We start from the raw sequence: 25,201 nt of genomic DNA, 5'->3' as shown, positions 1-25,201 counted from the left end.
ATACATTGTTAAAATCAAATTATGTTGCTATGGCACAATATAAAGTATATTTTAGAAAGATGTATATTTAATTGGAAAATTAGACTTTTAGTTTTGTTTATTGCAGTCATATTTCAAAATTAGGATAATTATGTTATTTTTATGGGATCACTTTAAATTTGTGTAGGTACTGCTTTTCTTATACAAGTAGAGTCTGAGAAACTCTCCATAACCAAATGTTTTAGATGGCTAACAAAATCTCTAAAAGTAAATGTTAAAGTGTCTTCTTCCAACCATTGAAAAATAAAATTTTGGTAGTGATTAATGCAAGGGTTATTACAGCATGAGAGATGTTTTTGTTTCCCTTCTGATTCCACTTGAGTTTCAATAAGCATTTTACTTGAAATGTTCAATAGTTAGAAGAATCCAGAATGTGTAGTATTTAGCTCTTACTAGACAAGTGGGATTTGTTCCTTCCATTCCAGTTATCAAAAAGATTAACCCTTTGCCCTCAAAGTTCTAATTGTAGCCATTGAGAAACAAAGGAGTTGTTTGTACAAGATAGAAGAGAAATGAGGTTTTTTTTTTCTTTTTTCTTTTTTTTTTTCCCCAAGTGGAATGTTGCTTAGTTGAAGGGGGTTGCGATTATTACACACATTTTATCTTGTATTTCAGGCACCAATAGAGGCAACTGGTGAAATCACATTATGCAAGACTGGATTTCCTGAAGATGTTTACAGTGCAGTCTTATCGAGGGGTGTGCATGAAGGACAACCTCTTCTCAATGGTATCATTTGAAAAGAAATATTTCTTTTTTTTATGTTCTGTGCTTTTTGTAACAAATTGGTCATTTTTAAAAAGTCCTTAAATCATTTTTACTATAGTCACCAGTATAAATTCTTCAGTCATTCTAATGAAACTGTAGGGACCATATTCAGTCCTGGTAGTAAATTCATGAATCTCTTATAATAGGTAATTGGAAGAATTCTGTACTTTTGATAAATTTTTTTATACCTTCTCCATTTTGATTTGCAATAGCAGTCTTACTCTATGTGAACTGTTTACTATTTTATTTTATGATAATTGTGCCATTAATTTTGTTATCATTGTTTTAAGGAATGTCAGCCTAATGGTAGGTAGAATGATCAGACCTTGGGTTGGATTCACAGTGCCCAGGAGAAAATTGATTTGCAGGTATAGAGACAAGTGAGATTTATTGAAAGGATACACAGGAATAGACTAGCAATCTTACAGCCAGTCCCAAATCACCAACCAAAAAGTTATGGTAATACTCTGGATCCATACTCCCCATTATTGACTATATAGTGGCAGGAAGGACAACTACTTCAAATTATGAGTGACTTTGGATTTTCTGGGATTCAGTAATTCTTTGTTCCAAAGGAAAGCTGGATGAAAAAATATTCTGATGTTCCCATCATGGTTGTGCAAGGAACTTTAAAGGAAGATACCTACTAGGCTATGTTTGTCTCATCATAATAACACCTGACATTCATTAAGCATTTTGCTTTGCTTTCATGATCATTTGATCCTTATGAAGTAGATACCCCATTTCATAAATGAGGAATCAGAATTAGGAGAAATTTACATTATGAAATGATGTAAAGCTTACAGAAGCAGTATGATATGTTTTAAAGGGACTTTGAGAAACTTGTGAAAGAAGCAACATGATTTATGATATTGAGCCACATAATATTAATTCCTATTAAATAGAGAATAATAAAACTCAAGGCGTGAGTATGTGACAGTCTTCTTTTTAAATTTAGAGCTGTGATTTCAGAAGGATCAGGAGCTTTTTGTGTAGAGACTCTTTCCACATGTGGGAGCAATTTATTGTCTCTGAAAGTTGCTTGAGACAAAGCAAGATTGAATAATTTGCTCTTGGTCATTACTCTATTTTAGAGGTAGTTAGCTAAGCTTCTAAAAGTCAGGCACTTTAGAGTTAATACAGTGATATAACTGGTATCCTTGCAACTTGATAGCATATACTTAGGCCTTAGAGATATAATTGCATATTGGGAGCATAATTCTTTTTTTTTTTTTTTTTTTTTTTTTGGCAAAATAACTATATTACAAGGATCTAGACTATATTTATTTTACCTAATTTAGATTGGGCCCTTTTCCCTAGAGGGATGAGGAAAGTAGTTGGATAAATACTGTGACTGGCAATACCAAGCCTTTTCTCCCTTCTTTTATTTGGTGATTGGCTGCTAGCCAGGCCATAGGCTTCAACTACTAGTGCTATTCTTGGGCTATCTCAATATTTCCTGTCCTTTCTTTCTTATTTCCCTTTAAGTAATACCAAGGGCTGCTAAGTCATAAGTCACCTACTGGAGGCTGCACTGCTTCCTCACTAGGGAATAATGATATGGTCATTTCTTAAGAAGCCCTTTCAATGAGCTGACTTTTTAAATTCCTCATTTGCCCAGTGGTAGCCCTCAAAGAAGGAATACTTTATATTTCCTCAAATAGTAGAATCCTCATGGTATAAGTTCAATCCGGTCAGTATATTATATATAACCTTTAATAGAAAAATTTATCTAATATTTATTTATAAAAATATTTATCTAATTTTATATAGAAGAGGCCCATTTTCTACTCTTTGGGAAGCAGAATATATTTTCACAGCCCCCACAGAATTAGGTGCTGTGAAAGCCACTAATTATCTAACTTTCAGGGTAAGACAGAGGACATAATGAATCATTGAGAACCATGAGGTTAGGAGATACTTTGGGGTTTTTGTCATTGAATATATCAACTATGAGTGGGCCAGATAAAAGCTAATCATAGGACTTGATAGAATTCCTTTGGAGTTAGGGGCCAGACTAAAGTCATCGGCTAGTCATTCATTAGTCACTCTAGCCGTCTTTATCTACCTACTCTCTCTCCCTTAATCCTTCTGGGAAAAGGATGAACATCTAGTCTAAACATCCTGGATCATAGGGAATAAAGATTACCAAGTATTTTGTTCAGGCTTTTGTGATTCTGTTTTTAAATTCATTTGAGCAAAGTCCTATTTCATCTGCTGAATCAAAAACCAATATTTTCTTAAAAGGTAAAATAGTTCTTAAAGTTTTAATACTCCATATCTAATTATTTATTCAGTTCATTTTAAAATTTTCTCCTAAATCCTAATAAAAACTTAAATCTGAAGTATAACTACATACCTTAAATGAACAAATGATGCTTTTCCTTCACATTTAACTGCAGGGGAATGGAATTTTAGTTAGTGATTTTTTTTCATAAACCTATTTATTATTAAAAATATAAGTCATTGAAACTTGAAAGAAAAGACACTTGGAGAAGGTAGCTTAATTTCAAACTTGAATTGCCTATTAATGTGGAAAATCTATGAAACTCGCTTTTAGAATTCTGGGACAATCAGGATTAATTGGATTTTCACAGGGATGTGTCATATGCCCTTATTTGAATTTTTGTATATGTGTGTATATACAAATGTATATTTAGAATTGATATATCCAAATAGGTAAGTATTTAAGGATACTTTAGATTTTGATGACTCAAAATATAGGATTTTTCTTCACTTCTCAATCATTACAGATAATCATTTTATCTTTCTTTTTATAGTGAGAGTTGATATGTTATATAGTATAGTAGAAAGTCCCCATCATCCTAGTTCAGGCTGTTAGTCCTCACCTGGATTATTGAACTAGTCTCCCAGGTCACATAGCTGTCAGAGTGATTTTTCCCAAAGCACAGATCTGATTGTGTCAGTTCTTTACCCAGCAAACTCCAGAGGCTTACTGTTACCTACAAGATCAAATATATTTGACATTTCAGGTGGGCCACAACCTGGCCCATTAGCTTGTACGTTGAATTCTTCCCTTTACAGACTTTATGGTTCATTGGGGCTTGGCCTCCTTACTCTTCCTCTCACAAAACACTTCATTTGTTTTTTAACTATTTCTTCTGCCTGAGAGACATTCCCTTCTCATTTCCATTTCTTAGAATCCCTAACTCCCTTCAAGGTTCAACTTAAATGCCATTTTTTATATGAAACTTTTCCTAATTTACCCCAGTTGATAATGTCAGTGTTGCAACATTTTGTAATTGTTTATATTTATGGAGGTGTGCTGGCAAATTTTAAAAACCTGATTAAGGACACTCTTTTAAGTTTAAAATGCATTATTAACACAAGTTTAGACAAGCAAAAAACAGTTAAGCTTTGATTTTTTAGTGTTGATTTTTCACCCAGAAAATTTAACTCTTATCAGATTGGAGTGAGCCCTAGTATACTTTTCTAAACCGTAGATTGGATTCTCTCAAAGACAACCATTCATTTTTGTTTATCCATTAGTGTCTGGCTGGATGACTGGTCATAGTAGGTGCATAATAAATGCTTATTGATTGATTGGAAGAATACTGAACCAGAGGCAAAATTCTCTCTGTGTGTAGTTTTCCTAATAGTCTTTACTCTGTTGAATACTTGATGAGGTTTTGTCAGGGTTAATTTCACAATGTCTGTGAAAATGCTTTGGAAACTAAGGCAGTGAACATATAAATTAAAATTGTTTTGTTAAAATTTATGCTTGCTCACGTAGTTTTTGTTTAGGCCTTACATCTCTCCCTCCCACCTCCCAATAATGCTGCTCTAAGCTTCCAAGTAAAAAATAAAGTTTTCAGAAAATTGTGGATTTTGGAGATCAAGTGATTCAGTCTTCACTCCCTCTCTCTCTCATTATATAGAAAAGTAAACTGAAGGCCCAGAGATAGGTTATTTGTTCAAGGTAGCACATATAATAATAAGTAACAGAATTGGAATTTGATACCCAGCTCCCTAAAGTCCCAATTCTTTGTTTTCTATGCTATCTTGCAGTCTTTATGAAGGTGAAAAGTTCCCAGTCTCTCAACTTATTCTCCCTTTGGAAATAGAGGGGGCAGAATAAATAGTGCAAAATGCTGGATTTGAATTCAGGAAGACCAAAGTTCAAGGCTGGCCTCAAATATTTATTAGCTTTATAAATATGGGCAAATTACTTTTAAATAACATCAAAAAACCCCAAACACCTGCCCTCAGTTTCCTCATCTGTAAAGTGGGGTAATAATATTACCCACTTCCTAGAGTAAGGATCAAGTGAAATATTTGTAAAATGCTTACAGCACAGTGCCTGGTATATGATAATACTTTTGCACCTCTTTTTATTATAAATAGCAATCCATATTCACATGAACTAGAGATACATTTCTACCAAACTTAAAACATCAAAGTGCTTTCTGTCTAACAATTATTTTTCAGAGTTGTCAGTCCTTATTTTGATACCTCTAGAGGTCTGTGAATTTTTGCTCTGGGTACCATTTTCATAGACACAGATCACATAATGATTCTGGCCCCAAAATGCTTGAAATTAAACGTTTAATGGTTGATGAGGTTTGTTTCTTTTTTCAGTTGGGACAACAGCCACACAGGATGCCCTCCAACTATACTGCAGACCTTTCTAATTTAGTAAGCCCGACTAGTGCATATGCTCTTTTGGCAGACCCTTTAAAAACTGAAGGTCACCTTTACAGGACCATATGACCATTATCAGGCTCAAGACTTAGTGGAGGCATCAACACCCTGTCTATTTTTAATTTTAAATGTCTTTGAAACAACATGTCCTCTTACTAGAAGCTGAAACATGTTGCATTTTCAATAGAGTATGAAAAGAACATAAGCACAATTATATTGTCTTATCTCAGTAATGGTTCTAACAAGACAAAAAAGAGACACTGACTGGATTTTTATCTCACTTAAAATTATTGCAATGGTTAATTGTTTCTCTGTGTTTTAATATAGCTAAGTGCATGGCCACTACATGCATTGACTTATTTGATTACACTGTTATATTAAAATACTTACTATAAAAAGTATATTTTCTGATTATTAGGATAATGTCAGTGACAGCAATTAAGTAGAACTTCTTGCCAAACAATAAAAAAAGACTTGATTTTTCTTTTTTCCCCCCTAGGATTAGAAGTATAAAAGCTTGGGGGAAAAAAAAAAAAAGATCTTTGTCTGTAGCCCCAGCCCTCCATTGAGCAAGTTATGTGATTGTTTTCGTTGGAATTCTTAATAGTTTCAGCATGCATTTGTCTTTCATTGCCTTTTGGTATCTGTAAGGCTGTTTGTCAGATGGTATATCATTGGGTTTTTTTCTTTGTGTTTCTTAAAATATATTAAGGATTACCAAAATCTTAAGATAAAATTCAAAATACTGTTATTGAAAGGCTGTGACTGTGGGTGCTAGAGTTTTCACTTCTACATTGTGTTTTGAGTCCTTATGGGAAGTTTTGCTCATATAGTTGAAAAAAAAAAAAAAGTAAGAGTATGGTACAGTTAAACTCATTGAATTATTTTCATTGTGCCAGTTTTTGCAGGTATACTAGATGCACCAGCTTTTGGAATCTGGATGAATTGGTATTTAAGAATAGTATTGTAATTCTGCAGGCTGAGCTCTTGACCTGAAACATACAGGGAAAGACATAGCCCTTATAGTATTAGTATATCTTGTGAGTCATTTATTTCCTAACAATATGAAACATGTCATTCTGTTAATGCTATTATTTCTGTGCTAATAACAGAATATTTATAAAATATAAGCGATGTGGAAAGGTGTATTTTGGGTCAGGAAAACTGTATTCAGATTCTGGCACTGACTCTAGAAATATAATCTCTGATCAAGTCACTTAATTTCATTGTCTTTTAAGCAACTTCTTAGGAGTTGGTTCCCATATAAAGAGTTACCCTTTATACACGTTTAACATGTATTGGATTACTTGCTGTCTAAGAGAGGGCAGACATTGGGAACATCAGATTTTGCAAGGGTAAATATTGAAAACTATCTTTGCATGTTCTTTGAAAAATAAAAAGTGATTACTTTTTTTTTAAGTAAGCAAAAAAAAAATAAATATTTTGGATATATGGTACAAGCTATTATATTGAAATGTATTTGTCAGTCATGTCTCTTAATTTCCCAAAAGTAGACCAATATCCAATTCAATCAATCCAAATTCCCCTTTGCCTTTTTAGTACATTGTCTTGTAGATGAGTAATTAATGAAAAGCTCCTTGATCTGGTACCATCCCTACTCACAAAAATGTAGAGAGAAGGAAGGAGAATGTTGGGGATCACTGATTCAGCTTTCTTTGCAAACATCCTTTCTTTTAAAGGTAGAGAAGACCTTGAAAAAATTTAATTTAGGTTGAAATATGGATTCAACTTAAGTTCTTGTATTGATGAAATAAGATCATGTAAAATGAAATTACTTTATAAAGTTTATATACAGTATAATATGGTTTTATTTATTATGAAATATATACAATAAAATCATAGAAAGTCAAAACCATTAAGAAGTTGTACATGTTGTGTTGCAGTATGTAAATAGTTATACTTACAAGAAATGGTATGAAAGGCATTGATGATAAAAGATGACCTCAAAGGGATGCAGATTGTTCATGTACCAAGAATGGAAGTTAACAGACTTAAGACTCAGGACTCAGGACAAACCTGAGCCTTAGGTTGATTCTTTTGGGAAACTGCAAGAACAAGAACAAAGCTTTCCAATATCTTGGGTGTTTCCTGGGGAAAACTCGGATGGTCTTCTGCAGAAGATGAGAAAACATGCAGGGCTTGCATTTAGCATCAGTGAAGAATATAAATATTTCTATTTAGAGGTATCAAGGAATTTAAAAATTTTAGACCTTGATGAGACTTTCAAGATTATCTAGTGCAATCCACATTGTTTTCCCCCTGTAAGGAAGTTGAAACCCTGATTTGCCTGAGGTCACACAGCTTGTTAATAATTGTTTTCTATTATCTTAGCTCTGTGGGAGACCAGGTTGATGAGATTTGACTTGGTAGGATTTTTACATCTATTTATTACTATTTATAATAAAGAAAAGCTTTTCTTTTTATCAGTGTTACTCAGCAGAGTGAACAGTAGTGATCTACAACAGTGCTTTGAGTATAGGTGATACTGAAATGAACTAATCTTCTTATAAACTTATTGCTTCCCCTTATTAATAAATTTCTTAGTCTTTTATGAGTAAAACAGTTCAGATGAGCATATATTCTAAATCCTGATAACTATGTATGTATGTATATTTATACACTCACAATCCTATATGTGTGTGCACGTGTATTCTACTGAATTTTAAAATGACTTGAAAATAATCCAAAATAATTGATAACACAAGTTGTCATTCAGTTGCAATCTTCTTAACACTTTATAATAACAGGGACCTTATTGTAGCTAAAAGAATCACGAACTATTTGCTGGGTAAATGTACCAATATAGCATTTCTCTATGTTTTGCCCCAAGTGATATATACAGGCATAGACAGCCGAGTAAGTAAACTAATCGAAAGCAATTTCAATCTGGTTGAAAATAATCATCATGTAGCCATCTAGCATTGGTGAGCATGAATGAGTTTCTGAAAATATTCTTGAAAATAAACCGTAGGCTGCTATTTTTATTGACCTTTTTTGAGATTGATGGTTGTGTACGTTAATACTAGGAGGAAGCTTCACTGTACAATCTTTAGGGAAGTGAAGTATCTTTTGTTGGGTCACTAAGTTTGCGAGGACTTTTTACTTCTCTTTCAAGAGGTATATAGGCAGGTATTTTATATGTTCCGTGTTTTACTGAGAATGGGAGGCAATTTAAAAAAAATAAAAATCAAGTTGTGCCACAGTAGAGACCTTTGCTAAACTGAGTTATGAAACTATAGAATTTGTTTTTATTTTTTTCCTTTCTGATAAAGTGGTCTTCCTATTGATTGTATGAATATTTTCTTTAGTGTTAGTGAGATTTGAAAGAAGCACATAAGCATCTTATTTATAATGCTTTCCAGACTGTAAGTGTTGTACTGATTTCCAATTGATTGTGGGTGAAAGCACTAAGATCTTCACTTGGATGTTGATGGTAATAATCCCTGAGGAAGAAGAGGAAAAGAGTTATGTGACCATATTGAATCTCAACTGTGCCACTGTGCAATTATTCTTTTACTCTTTTTTACCTATTACTTGTGTATAAAGATTAAAAACATTTTATTTGCCTAAGACCAAAACAAGAACTGAGATTTTGTTATGAATTTAATTTTGATTACTTTCAAAAATTTTATTTTATTCCTAAAATATTATTCTAGTCCCATTGTGATCTTTTTAGCCTGCCCCCTCCATGCTACATATATATATATACACACACACACACACATCCCCCCCCACACGTCTATACTCTGCTATTCATTTATGATGATGATTTTATTGGGTTTTTTTTCCCCAGTTGCTGGATGGATTTTACTAGTTCCACCTTTCAGTGGGGTGCCGTGAAAATCAATATGTCTGACAATGTTAGCTCATATTAAGTTTACAGTTAACTAATTGCTCCTTCCCCCAATTCTTTTTCATATTCATGGATTCTTAGCAGGAAGTAGTATGGAAGAAACTAGATTGAATTAAGAACCAAGAAATATGGGTTTGGATCCCTACTTGGATACTGGATGAACATTGAAAAACTCCTTTATTTCCATGAAGCCTAATTTATTCTTTTGCAAAATGGATATTTTAATATTTATACTATCATCTGATAGGGTTTTTTGTGAAGAAAACACTTAGCAAACCTTTAAAGCTACTGTGTACTTATGAGCTATTTAGATTATCCTATTTTATGAAATTAAAAATTTTATGCTCCAAATATAGAAATTTGTATTTTTAGACTATTTGATTCTTTAAAAAAGTTTTTGACTATCTTCTGGACCACTCCATGGCATACTTCACTGGTGATCCTTCTACACTCTAAAAAGAATAGAAAAAACTACATTGACAATTTTTTTTAATGGCTTTGCCTCTCTACATTTCATATCTTAGTTAAAATTTTTGTAAATGATCAGGAATAAAAAGTTCATAATAAGGTTTCTGTATATAAGACTAGCTTTTCTAGGTAAAGATATACCAATCTGAAGCAGCTAAAAACAATAGAAAAAAACTGCGTTAAATGGTATGTGTACTGGCACATAAGCTTTAAGCACCAAACCACCAGGCCCTGGAATCTCAGAAATCCTCTCCTGCTCCAAATTTGTTCTTCTACAATAGAAAGCATCTTCAATTTCTTGAGAAACACAAATTTGCCTAATATCATACTTTGTTGGAAATGGTCATTGCAAGTAGTAGTATGGAAAATACTTATCCAAACCAGGATGATAACAGATTTTCAAGTTAATTGGAAAATAGGTAGTTCTTTCTCTTATTGTACCCATGCATCTGTCCTTATATCCCTGCTTATTGTATATGATATGAGACACAATTAAAACTGCTTTTTAAAAAAGCACCAAAAACCCCCCACCCCTTTTATTTCATCTGACTTTTGCCAGCCTGTTTTCCCACAGATTGATAATAGGTATACTGAAAATGACCCCATGGAGCTGTTCACTTTAGTTACCTTGCATCCCACTATTGCCTTCAAAGCTCACACTATGTTGCCCCATTAGATCTCTCTCTTTCTCTCAATCTACAATATGCTGCTTTAATTGTTCATTGCTGAAGCATTTCTTAAATTATTTTGGTTGGATTTCAATCAGTTGACTGTAAGGGGTAAATCATTTGATCTTTTTTTTTTTTTTTTTTTTTCCCTTTTTCTTCTCATGTCTTCAAGGAAATTTGGGCAATTTTTTTTATTATATGATTTAGGTTGCTGTCAATTTTTGGGAAAAACACACACACATTCTAGCTTCTTTCCCAGTGGATTTGTCTTTGATGTTAATATTCATAGGTTGTACTGTGCATTATGTCAAGAATGAAATTGAGAATGCCAACTACTTCTGATGAGATTCAGCTCCACGCCAAGATAGTGCCTCCCTCCTCTGTGCCTCCCTCCAGGAGCCAGTCACTCTTTCTGAAAGCTCCATCTTGCCTCAGACTAAAACCTTTCATTAATATAGAGTATATCTGTCTGGATTTATTCAGACTTTACTCTTTAACTAGCAGTATTAATCAGAATTTAATTTTCCTTCCATTTGAGTTGTCTGATATATGATATTACAGAGTTTATTTTTTTATATTCATTTTATTTTACAAGTTTTTTCTTTACCCCTGTTCACATCACCTCAGTTGATTAATTCACTTTCTAAATTTGGAGTTGTATGCAGCAGAAACTTCCCAAGTTCCTCTCTTGCTTTAACACCTAGTTTAATTCTAATGAAAGGCAGGCCAATCTTAACATTATTTTCTCAGACCAGAAAACATGTTTATTTTTTGTTTCTTTACTTTTAAGTTACATTTGTAGTTTCTTAGATTATTAAAATACATCTTGCTATGTGAAATTTTGGAGGGATAGACTTTTGAAATTAAAACAATACTTTCTGTGTGTCTTTGGTTGATGATGCTATGATCATTTACTCTTGTGCCTTTATTGGTATTATAGGTATATATGTCAGTTTCTGGTTGATGATGCTGTGATCATTTACTCTTGTGCCTTTATTGGTATTACAAGTATATATTCCAGTTTCTGGTTGATGGTGCTATGATCATTTACTCTTGTGCTTTTATTGGTATTATAGGTATATATGCCAGTTTCTGGTCGATGATGCTGTGATCATTTACTTTTGTGCCTTTATTGTTATTACAAGTACATATATATATATACACATATATATATATATATATATATATATGTGTATATATATATATACATGCAAGTTTCTTTCTACTTAGGAGCATGTATAAATATATTATTGTTCAGTCTTTTTTTATTATGTCCATACCTTCATGGGGGTTTGAGTTTTCTTTGGCAAAAATACTGGAGTAGTTTGCCATTTTCTTCTTTAGCTCGTTCTACAGATGGGGAAACTGAGGCAGAGAAGACTAAATGACTTGCTCATGAGCACACATCTAGTCTGAGACAGTATTTAAAGTCATGATTCCAGATCAGGAATTCTATCCACTGTGCCACCTAAATGCCCTAATAGTATAACTTTATTCTGGGGTTCTGGTAGAACCTTAAAGATTCTATTCTTCTTTGTGTCCAATTTCTTCTCTGTTACTGATTCAGACACCCCTTTTAGCCATTTCTAAGATTGTCATAAACAGTCCAAAATCTACTGATTTTTGAAGTTTACAAAATCATCTTCTGGCTAAGGACAGGGCTTGAATAGGAGACAAAGCTCTCTTGCTCCCTGCTATGTCATGTACCTCCTCTACTCAGCCTTCCCAAACAATTCCTTCTCAGGAACGTGACTGAAATTGTTCTCACCAAGTTGGACCGTTGCTGGAATCCAAGTATCTAAACTGGCTGGCTGTAACTCTTCAGGGCATCCTCTTGACTACCTCTTCAACTAGTTCCAATATTTTTACTGTAAAGCATCATTTTATTTTCTTTAATGCCTTTCATTCTCTCTAAACTAATATTTCTTGCCACACTTCCCCTCAACTATTCTACCATTCTCCCTGTGGGAAGGAAAATATAGCCTATAGCAGTAGACTCTTGCTTTTCTGAATACCTTATTATGGGTGCTACTGCTCATTATTCTTGTCATGAGATCCTACTTCAAATTTAATATCTATCATTAAATTTAGAGTGTGATAACAATAAGAAATTAACATTTATGTAGCAATTTAAGATATGCAGAGTGCTTTACATATACTATCTTATTTGAATCACAAAATGACCTTGTGAGATAGATGCTATTGTTATTTTTATTTTACAGATGAGGAAACTGGGGCTGGAAGAGGCAAGGTCATGCAAGTAGTATCTGAAGCAGAACCTGACAGAGTTAGGACTTTGTGATGTCAAAGCCCGCATTCTTTGTACTTTTTCACTAGATATGTTGATTACATGTCAAAATATCTAATATAACTATATTATCACTATCTACATAGAGATAATATAACTGTCTATATATAAATAATATAACTATCTAATAATATCTGTAAAAGGATTCTATGTGTTTTTTAAATTTACTTCACAAATCTTTCTTGAGAGTGTAACATAGTGTATGACACTGTGCAATGGCCAAACTTCTGTGACTGTTTCAGTGAATACTTGTCTGTGGTGATGGTGAAGATGAAAAGTGATTGTAATTTGTGGGAATAATTGGAAGCTATAAATGTTTCTTCATTGAATTTCTGAGGTTTAAAAAATAAAATAATGGCCTACTTTGATGAAATGATCTGAGCAAAATCTCAAGAGAGCTGAAATGTTTGTTCTTCTCTTCCCATTGTGAAATTAAATCCTGCTGATTTTCCACAATATGCATGTATATAATCATTCTTTCAGCTCAGTCATTTAGATCTGCCATGGCATCTTTTGTTGACTTGTCATCTTCTCTAATGATGTAGAAGACAAGTGTATTAAAGTTACCTCTTATGAAGAAATATTTGCATATGTGATAAATGAGTAGATTAAGCCTGCTCTCAATTTTATAGCAAATTGTGACGATTCTGGGCACTCCAGGTCTCAACCTAAGTGTTGCTCATTTAGCTGTCCTAATTAGGGTCTGATAGGATTTTAAAATACACTTTGTGGTAGCAATCTCGGAGACAACAAATAATTAGAATTTGTCACTCCTAGCTATTAGACTATTTGCTTTATAGACCATTAGGTTGAGAACAGCAGTATTTTTTGCTTGTCGACTATTGATGGATACTAGGACCATGACTATATGTAGTAATAATAATACATTAATGTTGGCTTGTATAGAAGGCCAGGCTTTACTAGACTAGTGCTTTTTGACATTATAATGAAGTGAGAGATACTTGGTAGAGCACCTGACAGTTAAGTGAAGGAGATTTATTTAGCCACAGTAAAGGACATTTGGGCAGTTAGGGGACCCAGTGAATAGAATGCTGAGCCTGGAATCAGGAAGACTCATTTTCCTGAGTTCAAATGTGACCTCAAATTGTAACTGGCTTTGTGATGCTGTGTTAGGCTACTTAAACTTGTTTGCCTCAGTTTCCTTAGCTGTAAAATGAACTGGAGAAGGAAAAGACAAGCTACTTCAGTATCTTTGCCAAAGGTCAGGAAATGGTAGATATGACCAAAAAGAATTGAACTGAAGGAAAATGACAAAGAGTAGGTATTTGGTATTTGGTAAGTTCACATACTCCCTGCCTGTTGTTTGGCAAATTCTGCTGAATTGAATAAAGTTTCTAGTGACTTTCATAGTCAGATATCAGGCAGCTACAACCCTTGAAAGAGTTATATGTAGGGCAGGAATTAATTACTCCAACCTATATGGTACAGACTCCAGTGACAGTCCTACTACCACATCTCCAAATTTTGGGAAAAAAATAAAAGGCATTCTAAAATATTTTTCAGAAATTTTAAAAATATAAAAAAAATTTCTTTTGGGAATTTAAAAAAGTAGGAAGCATACTTAATTTTTTTTCTGTTTCAGTAACTTGCTAATTAGTCTTCCATGTCTATTTGCTCTGTCCACTACCCTACAAGACATTGCTGTCTTATAGATACAGATAAATCTATATACTTTTCCATACTGTCTTCCATTGGAAAAGAGAAAATTTATGTCACTGATTCTAAAACTTTCTGGTCTCAGTAATGCATAAGCTCTGAAAAATAATTGAAGATTCCAAAGAATTTTTGCTTATGTGGATTATATCTGTTGGCATCTATCATATTAGAAATTAAAACTGATAACTTGATATATTTAATAATTTGTTAAATATAACAGCAGATACAAATAAAAAGTAAGTTTTTCAAAGCTAAAAAAATGAGAATAGCACTGTTTTATGTCATTTTGCAGATCTTTATTTTCTGCCTTAATGGAATGCAATTGGGTTATCATTGGCTTCTGCATGGAATCTGTTGTGATGCACTATTTTAGTTAAAGTGCATAATCTGCCCTTGCATAGTTCTGTAGTTGGAAAAAAGAGAAATACTCTAATAGATGCTATTTAGTATTATTATTAGGAAAAATTATCTCAAGAAGATTTATACTTGTTTTGCTCTACTTCAGGGAGCAGAACTACATGAACAGTGGTTTGTTGTTTCAAGGAAGATTTCACCTCTCATCATTAAAGGATAATTTTCCTAACCATTTGAATACCCCCAAAGTAGAGAATAGGCTACCTCAAGAAGTAGTGAAGTCTGGGGAGAGTGGTCAGGGAATATTCTGCAGGAAATAACTTACATATAACCCCACATAGTCGGTGCATAATAAATTTTTATTAATTGATAACTCACGTATAGATTGGAATCAGTGATCTTGAAGATCCTTTCAATTCAACGACTTTAAACATTGTTTTTCTTTTTCCCTTCCAAGTCTTCAACTATTATTTCTATGAAGATAATCTTCAGTCCTGATTTTTCTTCCATCTGCATTTCCAAGTATTTCTTTTGACAATGCTCTTTTGTTGATTATTTTACCATTTATCCACCCACCTGTGTTTGAAATGTGGGTATTGTGTTTGTATCTTGCTTTTAGTATCTCCTTGACCCTTATGTAACACTTTGTACCATTCATGCATTTACCATGTATTATGGTTAATTTGTTGGTGTGAATCAGACTACTACAATATTATAAATCTTATGTTAAGTTTTAAAAATTTTAAGTAATTGTATTCTGCTAGTACTTAATATAGTTTTCTTCTCAGAGTAGGTTTATAATCACTCAAAGAATGAATCATACTTTATTTTTTTTCAGAGTGTTCTCAGGTTCATTTTTTCTGACAATGCTTTTTTAGGGTGAGTGATGGTTTTATGTGTCTCCATTTTAAAGAGGACACTGGCCAAGATAGTTGTGTTTAACCAACCCAAACTACCATAAACCTGTAAAATATTCAATTTTTTTTTTTTACTACAGACTTCTTTTCCTAGAAAAGCTCATTGGTCTAGGAATTGGGGACTAGGGGCCTGAAATGAGACTAAGAAAAAAACTCAGCTTTTAAAATTTATAAATTTTGAGAAATAAGGACTCTTAATAGTAAAGATTTTCTGGATTGGAAAAATTCTTCATGGGCTCATCAAGCCTTAATATTGATATTTGATGATGCTCTAGTATAACATAAATGATAGGGAATAAAGAGTGATGCAGGAAGAAAGACACTTGTGTTTGGAGAGTGAATTGAATGAGTACCCTAGGATTTCAGATTTGAGAAACTTCAGTGGTCCAGCCTTTTAACCCATAAATAAACTAAGAATTTCGATTACCTGACAAATAGTTTATTAGATTTTACTTGAAGATTTCCCACAAGGAAGAACTCACTACTTTGGGATGCAAGCATTCCACTTTGAATTAACTGATTATAAAAGGAAATTTTTTTCTTTATATTGAGCTGAAATTTGCCTCTTTGGAGCTTCTGCCTTTTTCTCCTGGTTCTTCCTCCTGGAATCAAACAGAAGAAATATGATTTCTTCTCCAGGAACAGCTCTTTTAAGTACTTGAAACGTCTTCCCCAACATTCTGTTCTCCAGGTTAAATATCCTCAGTTTCTTCAGCCAGTTTTGTTGAGTTATACATAGGCTTAGGACCCTTCACCATTCTGTTTTTTCTTTCATCTGGACACTCTATCTTATTGTCAATTCCTTCCCTAAAATGAACACAGTACTCCAGATGTTGCCTATCTAAAGCAGTGTACGAAAGGACTTTTGACTCTTTATTCCTGGAATTTTAAGTCCCTTGGTCACTCCGTGGTGAGGGACTGTAACTTAGTCTCTTGCCTTTGTGCTTGTCTAAAGTAAAGATGCCCATCAAGGAATTAATATTAGGCTTTTTAATCGATTTCTATCCCTTTTGGATCATGAGCTTGGTAGAAATGGACCTTTTTGAAAGATAGGGATCAGAGTAGGGAAGAAGTAAGTATAAGAGTTTTTAAAAATGTAATCAAAGCACTAAAGATTCAGGGACATCTAGGAGGCATAGTGAATATAATGCGGGGTCTGAAGTCAAGATGACTTACCTTCCTGAATTCAAATCTAGCCTCAAACCCTTACTAGCTGTATGACTTAACCCTGTTGCTCAGTTTACTCATCTGTAAAATGAGTGGGAAAAGGGATATGGTAAACCACTTCATAACAAATCTTTGCCAAGAAATCCCTAAATGAGGCCATTGAAAGTCATTCACAATTGAAACAACTAAAATAACAACAATGACTTGAGTGTGGTAGAAATTTTAGTTGAATTTTTATAGAATTAGGATATTTTACCTTTACTTTACCTCCCTCCTTTAATTTACCTATCATCCCTATACCCTAAATCAATATAATTTTATTAAATCTACTCTTAGATTTTTGCTTTTCCCATGAGAATTTTCAGAGTATATTGTAGCATGAAGGGTCATATCAGATTTTCAATTTTTGTTAAACTTGTTATGGCAGTGATGGATGCATCACAGGCTTCAGAATACCGATAACCTTTGTGGAGCTTTTCTCAAGCTGAGTTTTTAAGGATGTTTAGATTCCAAAAAAAATCGTGTCACTTTAAGTTTAGCCTCTTGTCACCTTCATAGTTTAGTCATGACTGACTTGCTTTCTCTATCAAAAGAAGGAAATGTTAAGATGTTATATAATCTAGATTTGTGAAAAAAAAAATGAGACTGATTGTTTTCTGGTAGAATTTTGATTATACCTGGGAAGAAATGCAGTGTCACACCATGAACATCAGTGTAATTTGTTGATGTTAAGAAGAAGAAGGAAATGGATTCAGAGATAATGCCTTTCAATCTTTCAACAAAGCCATGGTGGGAGAAAAAATCCACCAAAGGCAAACAAAACAACATAAAACAGAACCAAAACAAAATGGAACCAAAAAAGCCCCCAAACAGCCCAAAACTAATTTAAGTTGTGGAAGACGAAAAACAGTGATTTGAAAAACTGTACCAGAAAGAAGGTCAGGAATAGGTAAGATTAAAACCATTCAGTATTGTTGGTCAAAGATAAGCTAGAAACCAAGTGCTGATTTTTATATTTCCTTTGGAAGTAAGGTTTATAGAAACTCAACTGTCTATAATTGTGCTGATTCTTATTTCTTGTTTTTTAAATAGCACTTCGAGATAGTGAAAATGGAAACAACTATAGATATGAATCAGGGATGTTGTGTGATTGGTTTTCTGTTGTAAAGAAAAGGGCCTGGTTATTAATGGTCATAAATGAAGCCTTTCCATCCCTTTTGCTTACCTTTCTCTCTTCCTCCCCTCCTTGTAAGTTGCAGGCAAAGAAAATATGAGGAGGGGGAAGGAGAGGAGTAGCTGAAAACAGCAGAAAGATTTTAGAGCAAAAGAAGTAATATGTGACAGATACTTTGACACTGGAGAGAAAATGGTCATAAAAAGGAGATAAAACTAGGAGAACTCTTCAGTATAGAGATAAATAACCCTTGGTAGACTCTGAAGACTAAAGATTAACCAGTAATATCTTCACGTTTATGTGGCATTTGTCCATCCGTTCCTCCTCCTGCTCCAGTTCAGGCCCTCATCACAACCAACCTATTAACTATTATTTATTTATTATTTTAAACTACGGCCATGTCTTCCCTCCCAATTGGTTTCCCTACTTCTCTTCCCTCTTCAGTCATCCTCTGAATAAATGGTCCTGAAGTATAGATCTTGGCATGTGCTCCTCCGGCTCTAAAAATTTCTTTTCTGTCTGTAGGATAAAATAAAAACTTCTTTGACTTTTAAAGCACCTATAATCATCTTTAGTCTCTTTTGGCTTTTTGCAAATTTCTCCCTCATATATTTGTTCCAGCCAAACTGACTTGCTTATTCTTCCTGAGGCATGACATTCCATGGTGTAGGAGGTAGAGTACTAGATCCTGGAATTAAAATCCTGCCCTCTGCTACTTACTGTGTGCTCCTGGGTACTTTTAATTTCTTTTTTCATAATATGAGGAGGTGGGACTGGATCAGAGGTGTCAGCTGTGTGTAGTCTGCAGTGGTGTTCAAACCAGATTCAAATGTGGTCGGTAAATATTTAACAGAATTCCATTTGGGAGAATATTAAAAATCACCTTATAAATTCAGCTGAAAATGCCTTTCTAAATCAAAAGTCCATATCAGACTTTTTTCCTTTAGGAAAGAAAGTATATTAAAAGGTCTAGAACAAAAGCTAAGATCCAAGAAAATTGGATTAAGGGTGGTAATCAAATTTAGAATAAAGACAAATTTAAGTTAAGATCTTTCAATGTCTTCCTCATCATCATCAGAAAGGATGGTGATTAACAATGTCCAGTACTCTAGAGTAGTCAAAAAGGATAAGGACTGAAAAAAGGCCCTTAGTTTTGACAGTTGAAAGGTCAATAGTAAATTTGGAGAATGTGATTTCTGTTGAATGAGGAGGTAGAAAGCAAGATTTCAGAAGCTTTATGAGAAACCGGATTTAAATGGAAGCACCATGTTTAGAGTTTAGACTTTTCTCAAGGATGAATCTGCAATATGTAAGATAAGGGAGGATTTTTTTTTCAAGGATGGGGATGATGTTGCCATGTTTATAGATTGTAAGAAGAGTACAGAAAATACGGAGAGATTGAAAATAAGAGTGGGAGCAAACTTCTGGAGAAAGATGGTAGATTTAGTTTTGTCAGTGACAAGAACCACTAATTTATCACAGTCTGGTTTAAAAAAGCAGATAGGTGACAGAGAGATGTGATATAAGGAAGAGAGGAGAAGGAGGAGCTTTCAGGTAATTCCTTCAATTTTGGGGGGAGGGAGAGGGTAAACTGAAAGTGAGGTAGGGAATACTGTGAAAAGAGCTTGGAACAGCCACTATGGAGAATGGGATTCCAAATCAATTAGGGAGAAAGAGAATGTTTGCCTTGCTGCTGTGAAGGCCCAGTTGTGAAATTAGATAGTATAAATGTGTAGTGAACACTGCCAGCAGGACTTAGTGATTTCCTTTAGTCCTTTTCTGCAACAATTCTTGGAATAGAGGAGACAGATGGTAAATTTTTCCAGAGTTTTGGCAAGGCAGGATCAGCAATAGGGCAAGGGGCATGGAACCAAGGGATTTGGGAATAGAGAATAGTGTAGAGATTAGTCCATTCAGCAAGAAGTTGAAATAGGAAATTATTTTCCTATGCAGGAGAATGGGTTCTATGAAGGGGGTTTAAACATATCATTCCCAGCAATGGGAAAAATTTCAGAAGCACACACAATTAGGTTTCTAGATTCTCTGAAAAAGATTTTTGAGATCATTTAACCCAAGCCAAGCTCATTATTTTACAGATATAGGAAACAAGCTTGCATCAATTAGTTTAAAATAAATGATTAATTTTTTTTTTTACTTTTAATCTCAGATTATAGTTTTACAAAATACAGATTGGACTTATTATGAAAAAATATAAAGGTTGGATAAATTATCCTGAAGTTTTATATTTATGAACTATATCAAGGAAAGCATCTCACTAAATTCTATGACAATTAACATAATTAAAGCACATTTGCTTAAATGTAGAAATAGGGTTTTTAAATGCAGGTGGTTGTGTTTTGTTTATGTGTGGTTCTTAATTTGCACAGCTGTGATTTTTTTTTCCAGAAATTAAACTGATGAAAATAAAATTTTGCAAGGAAGAAGTTATATTTAGGTGGTACCAGATTCATTGCAATTCTGAAAGGGCAAATTATAAATCCTAGCATTTATAACTGGAAGATTGACAGAAGAGCAAGGGGAAGGTCTGCAGCATAAAAAAATTAGGGGGTGGGGTGGAAAGGGAGTGCTAGGGAGAAAGACTAGACCTAGTGCAAAAATGTGTAACTAATTGCTAATTGTTTGCTAATTGTTTTGAGTGGAGCTGAATACCGAGGAAACCTGTGTATTTAAGTGTGATGACATTCTAGATAATGTAAATGACCTATCTACTGGTAGGCTTTTAAATTAACTTCCACACTGACTTTCACTTGCAAACAAAACAAAGCAACTATGCAAATAGTTTTTGTCTATGCCTGGAGCATAGCTTAACCTGAACAGAATACACAAAGTGAGCTCAAGAAATGACATCCTTTTCTTCAAATTTGAAATACTTTTGTACTCTTACTGATCTTCCTGTGTTGTTAAATGAAATTGTCTTGGGAAGGGAAGGGGGAAAGCTTTTTTTTTTCTTTTTTAAACAAATAAACAAACAAATAAAGGAATGAAGGAAAGCCAGTCTCTCCTTAAGATTGCTAGGTGGGCATGCTGTAACTAGAGTGTGTAGTCTGGAACTTCTTCCTCAGGTACAAGCTGTAGGACCCCCCAAAAATCCCTATTTGCCTCCATTTTTTCATCTGATAGATCCATTCCAGTATCTTTGCCAAAAAACATCCACAGGAATTTCCTTGGGGCTTCTCTATTATTAGTTCAGTTTAATCATCAATTTATTGTTCCGAAATACATTTGATTGGTTTGTGTGACATAGGATCCTAGAACTGGAGTTGGAAGAAATCTCTCAAAAATAGTCTCGTTAAATCTACTTTTCCACCATACCCTTTCTATATTTATAGATAAGGAAAACAAGACCCAGTAAAGTTAAATTAGGCAGTTAGGGGCAGATAGATGAGCCTAAGTCATCTTTTTTGATGACAGAAAGACTCAACTTTCTGAGTTCAGATCTGACTTCAAATACTTACTGGCTGTGTGACTCTGGACAAGTCACTTAATCCTGTTTGCCTCAGTTTCTTCATCTGTAAAATGAGCTGGAGAAGAAAATGATAAATCATTCCAATGTCTTAACCAAGAAAACCCTTAATGGGATCTTGAAGAGTTGGACATGACTAAAATGAATGAATAGTAACAAAAGTCAAGTGACTTTTCCCGATGTGATCACATAATGATCTATTTGAAGAAAGTTGCAATCATCCTGTGTATTGATTGTTTATCAAGTAGATATCTAGCAATCCTTCCAGCCCTGATTGCTGCCCATTGCTTGATGTCACTGACCAAAACTCTCTTCTTTCCTTTATATTTCTGTTATTCACTCTGCATCCAATTACCATTTGTATGATGATAACTGCTCAAATAGATATATCTGAAGTGCTTCTGACCTCCAGTCCCAAAGGCTTGCTGCTGCATATCTCCATCTCCATGGTCTTTAGGCATCTCAGATTTTGTGTATATAAAATGAACCTCATTATTTTTTCTCCCTAAAGCTGTTGCTCATTCAAACAGTTTCCTTTTCTGTTTCTTCCTTTACAATATCACTACTTCCATGGAATCTTTTTAAAAGCTCTTGATTTTTCTACCTAATTTTTGTGCATTCTCCCAATAGCTTCTAAATTACTTTTATGGCAGCCATTGCCATCCTTTCTGAACATTATCCATAGCTTCCGTGTTCTATCTCTTTCTCTTTATGGCTACCACCTTGGAGACAATATTACTAATTCCATGGAATCTCATTAAAAGCTTTTAATTCTTCTACCTAATTTTTGTGCATTCTCCCAATAGCTTGTAAATTATTTTTATGGAAGACATTGCCATCCTTTCTGAATACTACCCATAGCTTCCCTATTCTCCCTCTTCCTCTTTAAGGTTACCATCTTGGAGATATATCACTATTTCCATGGAATCTCATTAAAAGCTCTTAATTCCTCTATTTAATTTTTGTCCATTCTCCCAATAGCTTCTACATTAATATTCCTAAGCAAGAGGACCAATTATAATTCTCCTCTGCCTTGAATCCTTATTGCCTATAGGATATAACACAAATTCGCCCTAGCATTTAAAACTTTTCGTATCCCGACTCTAATCTAACTTCTAGATTTATTTCATATTTTTCATATGACACTTTTTTACTCCTTGTATCCCCTTTGGCACTATATACCGTTCATAGAATATGCTTTAAAATTATTTAGTTAAATTCATTTTTTAGCATTTAAAGATTCTAAAATTTTGTTCAGAATTGCCAGATAGTAGGCTCAAGCACTTGGGGCATTTCTGGAGGATGTAATGTGATGTACAAGAGGAAGGTAGGCCTAATCACTAGATCTCCATTGGGTAACCCATGCAACAATGCTATTCTTACAGCATCCAAATCTTTGGCATTTAAATTGTGATTTGTGGCAACATGTGCTGAATTTTGAGATAGGGTATTAAGTAAAGGAAACTCTCTGGACAAACTGCATACTTGAGCATTTGAAGCCAAAAAACTTTAATTTTACATTCAGTTTTAATAAGTTTTAGATGGTTTTGGAAAGATTAGGGACTGTTAAAATAAGATGAATGGTGAAGTATATGTACTTGTGCTGAAGATAGAAGTCACGAGCTAAAGTCCTCTCTCCTATACTTATTGCGACTTTTGGCAAATGTCAACCTTTCAGAGAGAGCCTCAAGCAATCCCTTGGGTCTGCTTCATTAAGTTATTGAGGATCTGACTTGGTAGAGGAAATTTTCTTGCTCTGTGTTTTCCTTCACCAGTGAAATTGTATGGATCAAAAAAAAAAAAAATACACACACACACACACACATATGAAAAAGTGAACATTTTGATTTTTAGAGTTTACCAAAATAAATATCTATTTATGAAGCTAGTTAGTTCATTTTCCAATTATGTTAGATTCTTCATGTCCTGCTTTGAGATCTTCTTGGCAAAGGCACTGGAATGGTTAGCCATTTCTTTCTCCAGCTCATTTTATACATTGGGGCATTAAAACAAACATGTTAAAATGACTTGTTCAAGGTCACACCACTAGCTAGTAAATGTCCGAACTCAAGAAGCTAAGTCTCCTTGACTACAGACCTAACACTATCCATTTTACCATTGTAGCCATTGTGAGCTACCTATTATATTCATTTTCAGCTACCTATTGCTAGTTATCAGTTCACTTATTATTTTGTTATTTCATTTTGTCTCATGAGTTGGCAAGTAAGTCAAGATGGCAGTCAGATATTGTGCTTTTGATTAGATACTGAAAATATTTGTCACATCAGATTGCTGTGTATCTGAAACTTAATATGTTGAAATGTAAGCAGTAAAAAAATACCTTTGGTCATTGTTAAATCTAGCATTTCTTTAATGAAACACCATTGATTTTTATACCTATTGAAATTCTGCACTTTTCAAAATACTTTAAAAGATGAAATTGACTTGTTTAATGTTTATATCATAAATCAACAGAAGGAATTGTAACCTGTTTGTTTTCTTCATTGACCTTGTAGGACATGCATATTGGCCCCTTTTGGCTAGGATCTTGAATGTATTGAAAACTTATAATATGAAGTCAATTGAAAAGAATTGTTGGAAACATAGCTAGCATTGTGTGTAATGGGGTTACAAAGACATAAAAACAATTCATATTTCCAGGAAGCCTGAATTCTTTTAGGGAAAACAACCGGTACAAAACAGAAGGAAATATAAAATTTGTGCATTTCATGAGATGCTTTTTTATCGTAATGAGTGTTCCAAGAATGGAATAATTTTCCTTATTAAAATATTGACAAGAAGTTTATTTTTCTGTAGCAGTGCATAGAGATAAATTGTATTTCTGAATAGGTGAGTGGGTGAGAAACTTGTGATTTAGCAAGCAGTGGAAAGGAAATGTTTCTGTTTAGGCTCAGAGATCTGCATCTCTATAGCCACTATTTCCTAAACTACTTAAAGTATGGGTGCCAATATTGCATTTGCCATCTGCTAAAGGAGATTTAGGAAAACTGTATCTTAGAGACAGAGGTGTTAATCTTTAAGTGGAATCCAGACTGATTCTTTAGAGGAGTCCTACAGATTTTTTATATTTTATGCCAGAAATGGTTTGATTTGAATTTCAATTGAAGAAAAAATTAGCATAATTTTGGTAGGTTATCAAAATATATTCTTATTGTTTGCTATAACATTAATAGATATTTACCATGGCTCATATAAATGCATCACAATTTAGAAAGTGTATATTATACATTTTAAATCAAAGTTTGACTTTTTGGGATTCATTTTTATAGATACCTCAGGAAATGACATTTTTATTTGATAATGGAAGAAAATGGTTATATTTTATTCAATAGGCTACTCAGGAATATCTGGGGCATTTTTTCATTCAAATTGACAATATCAGTCATCTATCATATTGTTTGATTAAATTCTTTATATTCTGAATATTTTAAAATGAGAAACTACTGCTTTATTTAGATGAAAAGACATATTTCTGAATATGTAACTAATTATAAACATGAGATTTGGAGCTAGAAAGCAAGTACACATTTTCAGCCAGATCAACATGAGAAATTTAAAGTACCTGAGTTAGACATCTTTTTTATTGGTTATTATTTCCTCTCTTTGTAAATAGATTAGATAA

The 25,201-nt window shown here is 33.6% G+C and overlaps 1 protein-coding gene across 1 annotated transcript in view; it reads left to right on the top strand.

Annotated features, from left to right (window-relative positions):
- Window positions 1-25,201, top strand: part of CDH2 (cadherin 2) — a 250,117-nt gene that overhangs the window by 28,148 nt on the left and 196,768 nt on the right. Inside the window, exon 2 of the mRNA XM_074277065.1 lies at window positions 655-766. Within this exon, the coding sequence (XP_074133166.1) occupies window positions 655-766 (112 nt within the window). The remainder of the gene's footprint in view (window positions 1-654; window positions 767-25,201) is intronic.

Source organism: Sminthopsis crassicaudata, chromosome 1, assembly GCF_048593235.1.
Source record: "Sminthopsis crassicaudata isolate SCR6 chromosome 1, ASM4859323v1, whole genome shotgun sequence".
NCBI lineage: Eukaryota > Metazoa > Chordata > Mammalia > Dasyuromorphia > Dasyuridae > Sminthopsis > Sminthopsis crassicaudata.
This window is presented reverse-complemented; position numbering and strand designations above follow the sequence as displayed.